This window comes from Bacillus rossius, chromosome 11 (genome assembly GCF_032445375.1).
Source record: "Bacillus rossius redtenbacheri isolate Brsri chromosome 11, Brsri_v3, whole genome shotgun sequence".
Taxonomy (NCBI): Eukaryota; Metazoa; Arthropoda; class Insecta; order Phasmatodea; family Bacillidae; genus Bacillus; species Bacillus rossius.
In genome coordinates, this window is record NC_086338.1 from 55,119,046 (window position 1) to 55,130,253 (window position 11,208).

General features: G+C 48.0%; 1 protein-coding gene across 1 annotated transcript in view; it reads right to left on the reverse strand.

Moving 5' to 3' along the window:
• Positions 1-10,106, reverse strand: part of LOC134537025 (protein Skeletor, isoforms D/E-like) — a 75,433-nt gene extending 65,327 nt beyond the window's left edge. Inside the window, exon 1 of the mRNA XM_063377218.1 lies at positions 9,997-10,106. Coding sequence (XP_063233288.1) covers positions 9,997-10,051 — 55 coding nt within the window. The 5' untranslated portion in view covers positions 10,052-10,106. The remainder of the gene's footprint in view (positions 1-9,996) is intronic.
• Between the last annotated feature and the right edge of the window lie 1,102 nt (positions 10,107-11,208).

Here is an 11,208-nt window from a genome sequence, read left to right on the forward strand (position 1 = left end):
TTGCAAAACTGAAACTTCTTTAGGTTTAACTGCATTGCCACTGGCTACTTCATGATATGATTTGCATTTTTATCACAAAAACTCATTTCATGTTCTTGGCGGTCAAAATCGTAACAAATTTGAGAAATTTTTGAATGCCAGGTAAAATTAATTAATATTTACTGAAAGAAATTCAAACCTCTTCTTGAAGTAGCCAGTGGCATTTCAGTTAAATCTAAAAATGTTTCAGTTCTGCAATGAATTAAATTCTCCTTATTTGTACCCCCCCCCCCCTCCCTCAACCCAAAAAAATTTAAAAAATGTAACTTTGGCAGCCAATTATGCAAAACGTATATATAGTTTTTGACGTGATAACGTCTCATAAATAAATGAACGCCGGCTACACTCACGAAAATTTGTCACGTACCGCCTGAGCCGAGCGTGCAAGAACCGGCCGACCACCGAGCGAGAAAATCTTCTATAATATCAAACAGGTTAAGGCGGGCTTTTTAACTAATTGTTCGTTATTATATTTAAACTAATTATTTAAATTAAATGTGCAAAAACTGCTAATAATATATGAAAATTAAAAAGTATGCAATTTTTCATCAATGTTTTCTTAGGGCTTTATCACTAGAGACCGGAAAAATTCGCGGAACCTTTTAGATGATTTTGCTATTGGCTTACTATTCATCTGGACGAATCTCAAACGATTATAAACCCTCAACCAAAGAAGGGTTGAATCACAGACCAACCAGCCGAGACGACTTACAAGTCGGCAGCCAATGAACTTGCGTTATTTGCCCGAGTGTACAGGGGAATGTGCAGTCTATCCTGAAGGCCATCGAAACCGAGAATTTTTCCAGTTTATCACGTTTTATCACGTAAAATTATTGTGCGTAAACCGATTTTACACACAACCCCTCTTTTTTTTTTTTTTTAAATTTCGTGAAAGTTGAACAATTGAAAAAGTGTAAAAGTTGATCAGTGATTAGTGATGACCTGAAACGGGGGGGTATCGGGGTCCCAGCGGTCAGGCGCGCGAGGAACGCCTGGAATGCGACTTCGGGGCGCCGCGCCGGTGTAACAGGAGCCCCGTGCACCAGTTCTCGGGTCTCCTCGGGTGGGAGGGAGCAGTCCTCGCCGGCCCAGATCCCCGCCCGGGCCCGCTGGCATTCCACGGCGCGCGCTCGCCGCTAATAAAGCGGTCACAACAGTTAGAAATGCAACAAAAACATTGTCCCCCCCCCCCCCGCCGCGCCGCCCGCCCGCCTGCTAATTACGGAGGAATGCCCGGCGCGCGGTGGGCGTGGCCGCAGCCTCCGGCCTCAGCTCTTCTGACCCCGCGCCCCGCTGTCCTAGCTCCTGTCTTTATCTCCGCTCCGCCCCACGCGCGCACCGCACGAGTATCCCCCCCCCCCCCCCGAGGATCATTCCGCTGTGGTCTAACAACCCGATTGGTAGAGACCTGAAAAATTCGCGTATTCATTTCGTGTTATGCTAAAATTCAAATTATTATACCTTAGCGCTGCTTGTGCCGTTGGTTCACTGTTAATCTGGAGGACTGAGGTCCAATCAGAGACCCTCGCTGATAGAAGTGTCGAATCACAGGCCACCCAGTCGAGACGACTCACAGGTCAGCGGCCAATGAACACGTGGCATTTGCCCCGAGTGTGTTGAGGATATTGGAGTCGATCCTGGAGGTCATTGAACCCGCGAAGTTTTCCGGTAGAGACCGGAAAAATTCGCTGATTTATTTCACGATATGATAGAATCCAAACAACTGTACCATTAAATTGCTTCTCTGATTGGCTCACAGTTTATCTGAAGGACTTTGATACAATGAAAAACCTTCAACCAAAAAAGTATCGAATCGCAAGCGTCCCAGTTGACAGGTGACACGGGTCAGTAGCCAATGAGCAGGTGGCATTTGCACGAGTGTGTAGGGGATGGTGGAGTCTATCCTGGAGGTCATCCAAAGTGCGAATTTTTCCAGTCTCTATTTACTGATCATCGAACTCCCCCCTCAGTTTAAATTCCCTAGGACTCCTTCTCTCTCCCTACTTCCCGCCTCTTTTGAAATACGTTCCGTGGCTGCGGTGACTAGCACTCCTGCCTTTTGTTTAACTGGAACTGCATAACCACATTTGCTATACACATCTATAGCTGTAAAGGATGTACTTGGATGTACACGGATTCTTCTGACATCTGAATATAATTCAAAGGAATATGTGTGCTAAACCAATGTTTGCGTTCCCATTGGTTCATTTATTACCAAGATTATTGTTTTCTTTGTCAGTTGTTACTAACTGATTGGCTTACTTCTCTCCTGGCTGGGAATCGTTGGCTCACGGTCGTAGGGGAGGGGGGTTGACAAAACAACTGCGGTCCAATCACGAACACGGTGCGAGAGTGTGAAGGTATGCATTCTAACTTGCGACTTAAACAATAGGTGGAATTTCCGTACGTCTAGCGATGTACTTTTCGCGAAAAGATTTACGGAGCAGCTGTGTGCTGCCGACATTGTAGCCGTTGCGTGAGTTTCTTATTGGCTGGATTTATTTCTGGTACACGTGTACAGTCAGCAAGCTAATCTTGGCCATCCAGCGCGAAAGAAAACGCATCCTGAATGATCCGGCCAAATAGGGCTGTGGTTTCGCTCGCAGACGGGCCGCCAATTGCAAGGACACAATCGCCAGAATGGACATACCTTATTTCGGCAAAAATACGTGCCCCATGTCATTAATGCCACAACTACGAAAAACTCAACTTCAACATGGCCTGTATACATCTGCTCCAAATTATTAAGCAGTGAAATAGGTTTACCTGACTGAAAGATAATACCCGCTTTCCTGGTGATTTTAAATAAGTTCATGAAATATTTTCGTAAATTATTATGCATTAATGATTTCTTGAAATAAATAAGTATTTTAGTGGTTTTTTTAGAAACTTAAAGGCCAATTTATACATCCATCCTAACATTAATTTAGAGCTTGAATTACTGGTATTTACAATTTTGAATTAACCATTAGTGCATATCCTCTGTCGTAAAACCCTTAAGTTTTGAATATCTTTCGCAAATAATTAATATTTATTGTTTTCATAAAACTTAGAAACTTGAATTTTTCAGAGTTTTGGAAATACTTGACAAAGGTTGGATGCGAATTGTTTATTCAAAATTGTAATTCATAAATTTTTAAGTTCTCATTTCTTGATAGGATTCAAATTCAATTATATTTTACGTTTCTAAAAAAGATGGACATATTTATGTAAACACTTAACTATACATAGTTATGTCATGAATTTATCTAACATAGTGTGAAAAACACGAACTAAAAAAGAATGAATGTAGTTTAATATACTAAACCTTTAACAGAAAAACTCGACCAGGAAGCCACTGACTGCATTTATCTGAGGTGAGTGCCGCATTCATGGCCGACAATACCAAGTTAATGGACAGGAATATGAAAGGCTAAGTAAATTTTTTAAGATTTTTTTTTTAAAATGACTATACCTGTTATACTTTGGCATCCAATTAACAACGCACTAGCTGGCATCCAATTAACAACGTACTAGCTATAATCGAACATCCGTAAAAAAAAAGTACAGAATAATCAACCTTTTCCAGATATCTATATTACAGGAATGAATTATTGTGTTTAAAACTTATTCCTTAGCTTTTACAGCGCTGGACATTAAAATTTCTCCAATGAAATAGGTACACGCAGTTGTGAAAACGAAGGTCAAACGTACTAAGTGAAACTTCAACGCTATTGCATGTTACATCAAGTTGTAACGATACAAAAGAGCTTCAAAAACATTATTGCGTGGTTTTCTTTTTCAGCCTTATGGTTGTAAAATTAATCTTCAACCACACGTCTATTAATGTCGACAAACTGCATAAATGGGGAGAAATAATATACGCGTTGCAATGTCTGTAATCCTTGTATTGGTTTCCGACGCAACACATACATGAATGCTGACATAAAGACTAAAAATATTTTCAAAAAAAAATTCAGTTGAAAGGTTTGTAACGGTACTGTCATTTATAGCGCGTATTTTCACATCCTACAACAAAAAAGAAGGCACCCGAATTCGAGGTGTTTTCAACGCGCAGATGTTCTGGACGGGAGTCGAAGTCTCCAGCCGAGGCGAGTAAGCTAAGAGGGCAGGACGGTAGAGGTACTCTGTTCTGCACGTTCATCGAAGTCTCCAGCCGAGGCGAGTAAGCTAAGAGGGCAGGTCGGTAGAGGTACTCTGTTCTGCACGTTCATCGAAGTCTCCAGCCGAGGCGAGTAAGCTAAGAGTGCAGGTCGGTAGAGGTACTCTGTTCTGCACGTTCATCGAAGTCTCCAGCCGAGGCGAGTAAGCTAAGAGGGCAGGTCGGTAAAGGTACTCTGTTCTGCACGTAAGTTGAATTTCCAGCCGAGGCGAGTAAGCTAAGAGGGCAGGTCGGTAGAGGTACTCTGTTCTGCACGTTCATCGAAGTCTCCAGCAGAGGCGAGTAAGCTAAGAGGGCAGGTCGGTAAAGGTACTCTGTTCTGCACGTTCATCGAAGTCTCCAGCCGAGGCGAGTAAGCTAAGAGGATAGGAAGGTAGAGGTACTCTGTTCTGCACGTTCATCGAAGTCTCCAGCCGAGGCGAGTAAGCTAAGAGGGCAGGTCGGTAGAGGTACTCTGTTCTGCACGTTCATCGAAGTCTCCAGCCAGGGCGAGTAAGCTAAGAGGGCAGGAAGGTAGAGGTACTCTGTTCTGCACGTTCATCGAAGTCTCCAGCCGAGGCGAGTAAGCTAAGAGGGCAGGTCGGTAGAGGTACTCTGTTCTGCTCGTGAGTCGAAGTCTCCAGCCGAGGCGAGTAAGCTAAGAGTGCAGGTCGGTAGAGGTACTCTGTTCTGCACGTTCATCGAAGTCTCCAGCCGAGGCGAGTAAGCTAAGAGGGCAGGAAGGTAGAGGTACTCTGTTCTGCACGTTCATCGAAGTCTCCAGCCGAGGCGAGTAAGCTAAGAGGACAGGAAGGTAGAGGTACTCTGTTCTGCACGTTCATCGAAGTCTCCAGCCGAGGCGATTAAGCTAAGAGGGCAGAGAGGTACTCTGTTCTGCACGTCAGTCGAAGTCTCCAGCCGAGGCGAGTAAGCTAAGAGGGCAGGAAGGTACAGGTACTCTGTTCTGCACGTAAATTGAAGTCTCCAGCCGAGGCGAGTAAGCTAAGAGGACAGGAAGGTAGAGGTACTCTGTTCTGCTCGTGAGTCGAAGTCTCCAGCCGAGGCGAGTAAGCTAAGAGGGCAGGAAGGTAGAGGTACTCTGTTCTGCACGTTCATCGAAGTCTCCAGCCGAGGCGATTAAGCTAAGAGGGCAGAGAGGTACTCTGTTCTGCTCGTGAGTCGAAGTCTCCAGCCGAGGCGAGTAAGCTAAGAGGACAGGAAGGTAGAGGTACTCTGTTCTGCACGTTCATCGAAGTCTCCAGCCGAGGCGATTAAGCTAAGAGGGCAGAGAGGTACTCTGTTCTGGTCGTGAGTCGAAGTCTCCAGCCGAGGCGAGTAAGCTAAGAGGGCAGGAAGGTACAGGTACTCTGTTCTGCACGTAAATTGAAGTCTCCAGCCGAGGCGAGTAAGCTAAGAGGACAGGAAGGTAGAGGTACTCTGTTCTGCTCGTGAGTCGAAGTCTCCAGCCGAGGCGAGTAAGCTAAGAGGGCAGGAAGGTAGAGGTACTCTGTTCTGCACGTTCATCGAAGTCTCCAGCCGAGGCGATTAAGCTAAGAGGGCAGAGAGGTACTCTGTTCTGCTCGTGAGTCGAAGTCTCCAGCCGAGGCGAGTAAGCTAAGAGGACAGGAAGGTAGAGGTACTCTGTTCTGCACGTTCATCGAAGTCTCCAGCCGAGGCGATTAAGCTAAGAGGGCAGAGAGGTACTCTGTTCTGCTCGTGAGTCGAAGTCTCCAGCCGAGGCGAGTAAGCTAAGAGGGCAGGAAGGTACAGGTACTCTGTTCTGCACGTTAATTGAAGTCTCCAGCCGAGGCGAGTAAGCTAAAAGGACAGGAAGGTAGAGGTACTCTGTTCTGCTCGTGAGTCGAAGTCTCCAGCCGAGGCGAGTAAGCTAAGAGGGCAGGAAGGTACAGGTACTCTGTTCTGCACGTCAGTCGAAGTCTCCAGCCGAGGCGAGTAAGCTAAGAGGACAGGAAGGTAGAGGTACTCTGTTCTGCTCGTGAGTCGAAGTCTCCAGCCGAGGCGAGTAAGCTAAGAGGGCAGGTCGGTAGAGGTACTCTGTTCTGCACGTTCATCGAAGTCTCCAGCCGAGGCGAGTAAGCTAAGAGGGCAGGAAGGTAGAGGTACTCTGTTCTGCACGTTCATCGAAGTCTCCAGCCGAGGCGATTAAGCTAAGAGGGCAGAGAGGTACTCTGTTCTGCACGTCAGTCGAAGTCTCCAGCCGAGGCGAGTAAGCTAAGAGGGCAGGAAGGTACAGGTACTCTGTTCTGCACGTAAATTGAAGTCTCCAGCCGTGACGAGTAAGCTAAGAGGACAGGAAGGTAGAGGAACTCTGTTCTGCTCGTAGTCGAAGTCTCCAGCCGAGGCGAGTAAGCTAAGAGGGCAGGTCGGTAGAGGTACTCTGTTCTGCAGGTTCATCGAAGTCTCCAGCCGAGGCGAGTAAGCTAAGAGGGCAGGAAGGTAGAGGTACTCTGTTCTGCACGTTCATCGAAGTCTCCAGCCGAGGCGATTAAGCTAAGAGGGCAGAGAGATACTCTGTTCTGCACGTCAGTCGAAGTCTCCAGCCGAGGCGAGTAAGCTAAGAGGATAGGAAGGTACAGGTACTCTGTTCTGCACGTAAATTGAAGTCTCCAGCCGAGGCGAGTAAGCTAAGAGGACAGGAAGGTAGAGGTACTCTGTTCTGCTCGTGAGTCGAAGTCTCCAGCCGAGGCGATTAAGCTAAGAGGGCAGAGAGGTACTCTGTTCTGCACGTCAGTCGAAGTCTCCAGCCGAGGCGAGTAAGCTAAGAGGATAGGAAGGTACAGGTACTCTGTTCTGCACGTAAATTGAAGTCTCCAGCCGAGGCGAGTAAGCTAAGAGGACAGGAAGGTAGAGGTACTCTGTTCTGCTCGTGAGTCGAAGTCTCCAGCCGAGGCGATTAAGCTAAGAGGGCAGAGAGGTACTCTGTTCTGCACGTCAGTCGAAGTCTCCAGCCGAGGCGAGTAAGCTAAGAGGATAGGAAGGTACAGGTACTCTGTTCTGCACGTTCATCGAAGTCTCCAGCCGAGGCGAGTAAGCTAAGAGGGCAGGAAGGTAGAGGTACTCTGTTCTGCACGTTCATCGAAGTCTCCAGCCGAGGCGATTAAGCTAAGAGGGCAGAGAGGTACTCTGTTCTGCACGTCAGTCGAAGTCTCCAGCCGAGGCGAGTAAGCTAAGAGGATAGGAAGGTACAGGTACTCTGTTCTGCACGTAAATTGAAGTCTCCAGCCGAGGCGAGTAAGCTAAGAGGGCAGGAAGGTACAGGTACTCTGTTCTGCACGTTCATCGAATTCTCCAGCCGAGGCGAGTAAGCTAAGAGGACAGGAAGGTAGAGGTACTCTGTTCTGCTCGTGAGTCGAAGTCTCCAGCCGAGGCGAGTAAGCTAAGAGGGCAGGAAGGTACAGGTACTCTGTTCTGCACGTAAATTGAAGTCTCCAGCCGAGGCGAGTAAGCTAAGAGGACAGGAAGGTAGAGGTACTCTGTTCTGCTCGTGAGTCGAAGTCTCCAGCCGAGGCGATTAAGCTAAGAGGGCAGAGAGGTACTCTGTTCTGCACGTCAGTCGAAGTCTCCAGCCGAGGCGAGTAAGCTAAGAGGATAGGAAGGTACAGGTACTCTGTTCTGCACGTAAATTGAAGTCTCCAGCCGAGGCGAGTAAGCTAAGAGGACAGGAAGGTAGAGGTACTCTGTTCTGCTCGTGAGTCGAAGTCTCCAGCCGAGGCGATTAAGCTAAGAGGGCAGAGAGGTACTCTGTTCTGCACGTCAGTCGAAGTCTCCAGCCGAGGCGAGTAAGCTAAGAGGATAGGAAGGTACAGGTACTCTGTTCTGCACGTAAATTGAAGTCTCCAGCCGAGGCGAGTAAGCTAAGAGGACAGGAAGGTAGAGGTACTCTGTTCTGCTCGTGAGTCGAAGTCTCCAGCCGAGGCGATTAAGCTAAGAGGGCAGAGAGGTACTCTGTTCTGCACGTCAGTCGAAGTCTCCAGCCGAGGCGAGTAAGCTAAGAGGATAGGAAGGTACAGGTACTCTGTTCTGCACGTAAATTGAAGTCTCCAGCCGAGGCGAGTAAGCTAAGAGGGCAGGAAGGTAGAGGTACTCTGTTCTGCACGTTCATCGAAGTCTCCAGCCGAGGCGATTAAGCTAAGAGGGCAGAGAGGTACTCTGTTCTGCACGTCAGTCGAAGTCTCCAGCCGAGGCGAGTAAGCTAAGAGGATAGGAAGGTACAGGTACTCTGTTCTGCACGTAAATTGAAGTCTCCAGCCGAGGCGAGTAAGCTAAGAGGACAGGAAGGTAGAGGTACTCTGTTCTGCTCGTGAGTCGAAGTCTCCAGCCGAGGCGAGTAAGCTAAGAGGGCAGGAAGGTACAGGTACTCTGTTCTGCACATAAATTGAAGTCTCCAGCCGAGGCGAGTAAGCTAAGAGGACAGGAAGGTAGAGGTACTCTGTTCTGCTCGTGAGTCGAAGTCTCCAGCCGAGGCGAGTAAGCTAAGAGGGCAGGAAGGTACAGGTACTCTGTTCTGCACGTAAATTGAAGTCTCCAGCCGAGGCGAGTAAGCTAAGAGGACAGGAAGGTAGAGGTACTCTGTTCTGCTCGTGAGTCGAAGTCTCCAGCCGAGGCGAGTAAGCTAAGAGGGCAGGTCGGTAGAGGTACTCTGTTCTGCACGTTCATGGAAGTCTCCAGCCGAGGCGAGTAAGCTAAGAGGGCAGGAAGGTAGAGGTACTCTGTTCTGCACGTTCATCGAAGTCTCCAGCCGAGGCGATTAAGCTAAGAGGGCAGAGAGGTACTCTGTTCTGCACGTCAGTCGAAGTCTCCAGCCGAGGCGAGTAAGCTAAGAGGGCAGGAAGGTACAGGTACTCTGTTCTGCACGTAAATTGAAGTCTCCAGCCGAGGCGAGTAAGCTAAGAGGACAGGAAGGTAGAGGTACTCTGTTCTGCTCGTGAGTCGAAGTCTCCAGCCGAGGCGAGTAAGCTAAGAGGGCAGGTCGGTAGAGGTACTCTGTTCTGCAAGTTCATCGAAGTCTCCAGCCGAGGCGAGTAAGCTAAGAGGGCAGGAAGGTAGAGGTACTCTGTTCTGCACGTTCATCGAAGTCTCCAGCCGAGGCGATTAAGCTAAGAGGGCAGAGAGGTACTCTGTTCTGCACGTCAGTCGAAGTCTCCAGCCGAGGCGAGTAAGCTAAGAGGATAGGAAGGTACAGGTACTCTGTTCTGCACGTCAATTGAAGTATCCAGCCGAGGCGAGTAAGCTAAGAGGGCAGGTCGGTAGAGGTACTCTGTTCTGCACGTTCATCGAAGTCTCCAGCCGAGGCGAGTAAGCTAAGAGGGCAGGAAGGTAGAGGTACTCTGTTCTGCACGTTCATCGAAGTCTCCAGCCGAGGCGATTAAGCTAAGAGGGCAGAGAGGTACTCTGTTCTGCACGTCAGTCGAAGTCTCCAGCCGAGGCGAGTAAGCTAAGAGGGCAGGAAGGTACAGGTACTCTGTTCTGCACGTTCATCGAAGTCTCCAGCCGAGGCGAGTAAGCTAAGAGGGCAGGTCGGTAGAGGTACTCTGTTCTGCACGTTCATCGAAGTCTCCAGCCGAGGCGAGTAAGCTAAGAGTGCAGGTCGGTAGAGGTACTCTGTTCTGCACGTTCGTCGAAGTCTCCAGCCGAGGCGAGTAAGCTAAGAGGGCAGAGAGGTACTCTGTTCTGCACGTCAGTCGAAGTCTCCAGCCGAGGCGAGGAAGCTAAGAGGGCAGGAACGTACAGGTACTCTGTTCTGCACGTAAGTCGAAGTCTCCAGCCAGGGCGAGGAAGCGAAAGAGGGTACTCACTCGGCAGGGTCGTCAGCGCGGCGAGCAGAAGCAGGGGTGTCCAAGAGGTCGCCATGGCAGCGGGTGCTGTGCTGCTGCTCTGCTCCGTGTCCCGGCGACGACTGGGTTCCGCGGCGCGCCGGTCGCCGCTCTTGTAAGACAACCTGTCTTCTCTCCCTCTACTCGCCGGCCTACAAACATTGCGGCGCCCCACACCACCCCCCCCCCCTCTTCTCCACCGCTGGCCTCTCCCGCACGCGCGCGCTGATCTCCCCCCCTCCCCCCCCCCCCACTCATCCCTCGCGCAAGTCTTCATTACGTTACGTAGACGCGAGGTCCAGAAGGAAAAACATCCCAAGTTAGCCTGGCCCTCCCCTCGTTTAGCACTTTTGCGCACGATGATGAACCGGTTTCCACCAGGGACGCACACTGTCTTTTTTTTTTTTTTGTAATTGGAACAGATATATTTAGAGACTGGAAAAATTCGCGAATTCATTCGGCGATAGGCTAGAATTCAAATACATATAACTTTAAGATGATTTTGCTATTGGCTTACTGTTCATCTGGACGAATCTCAACCAGTTATAAACTCTCAACCAAAGAAGGATCGAATCACAGACGAACCAGCCGAGACGACTCACAAGTCGGCAGCCAATGAACTTGCGTTGTTTGCCCGAGTGTGCATAGGAATGTGCAGTCTATCCTGAAGTCCATCGAAACCGCGAATTTTTCCGGTCCCTAGATATATACATGTATTATTACAGTTAATTGTGAATTTGTACGTTTACAAGAAATCAACTCTATCACTACTAAATGGTGTGCGTATTAAAACTGGGTTTGGAGTCTTACCTGGAGCGTTTATACTTTATTTTTTTGCCTCAGTACTTACAATATCATGTATTGCTTTCCAGTATTAACTACGCGCTTTAATAAGCATAATAGGAACCCAAAATAAAGTAAATTTATTGAATGTTTTATTATATTTTCCACGGTTACAAAAAAATAATGATCGAATGAAACATCCATTAAAATATACAATTATGTACCAATTTTCGTAAGAAATATGCAGTATTATTTCATAAAACGTACGTCATACATACACGCAAAAATAACCATAGCCATGTCCATGTGTTGTACAAAGTTACAATATATTTCTTGTTGTATTACAAACTATTTTTTGGCAACCGGTTTTCCAAAGGAATCTTTTGTGAAAGCACAGAATTTTTTTTTTCT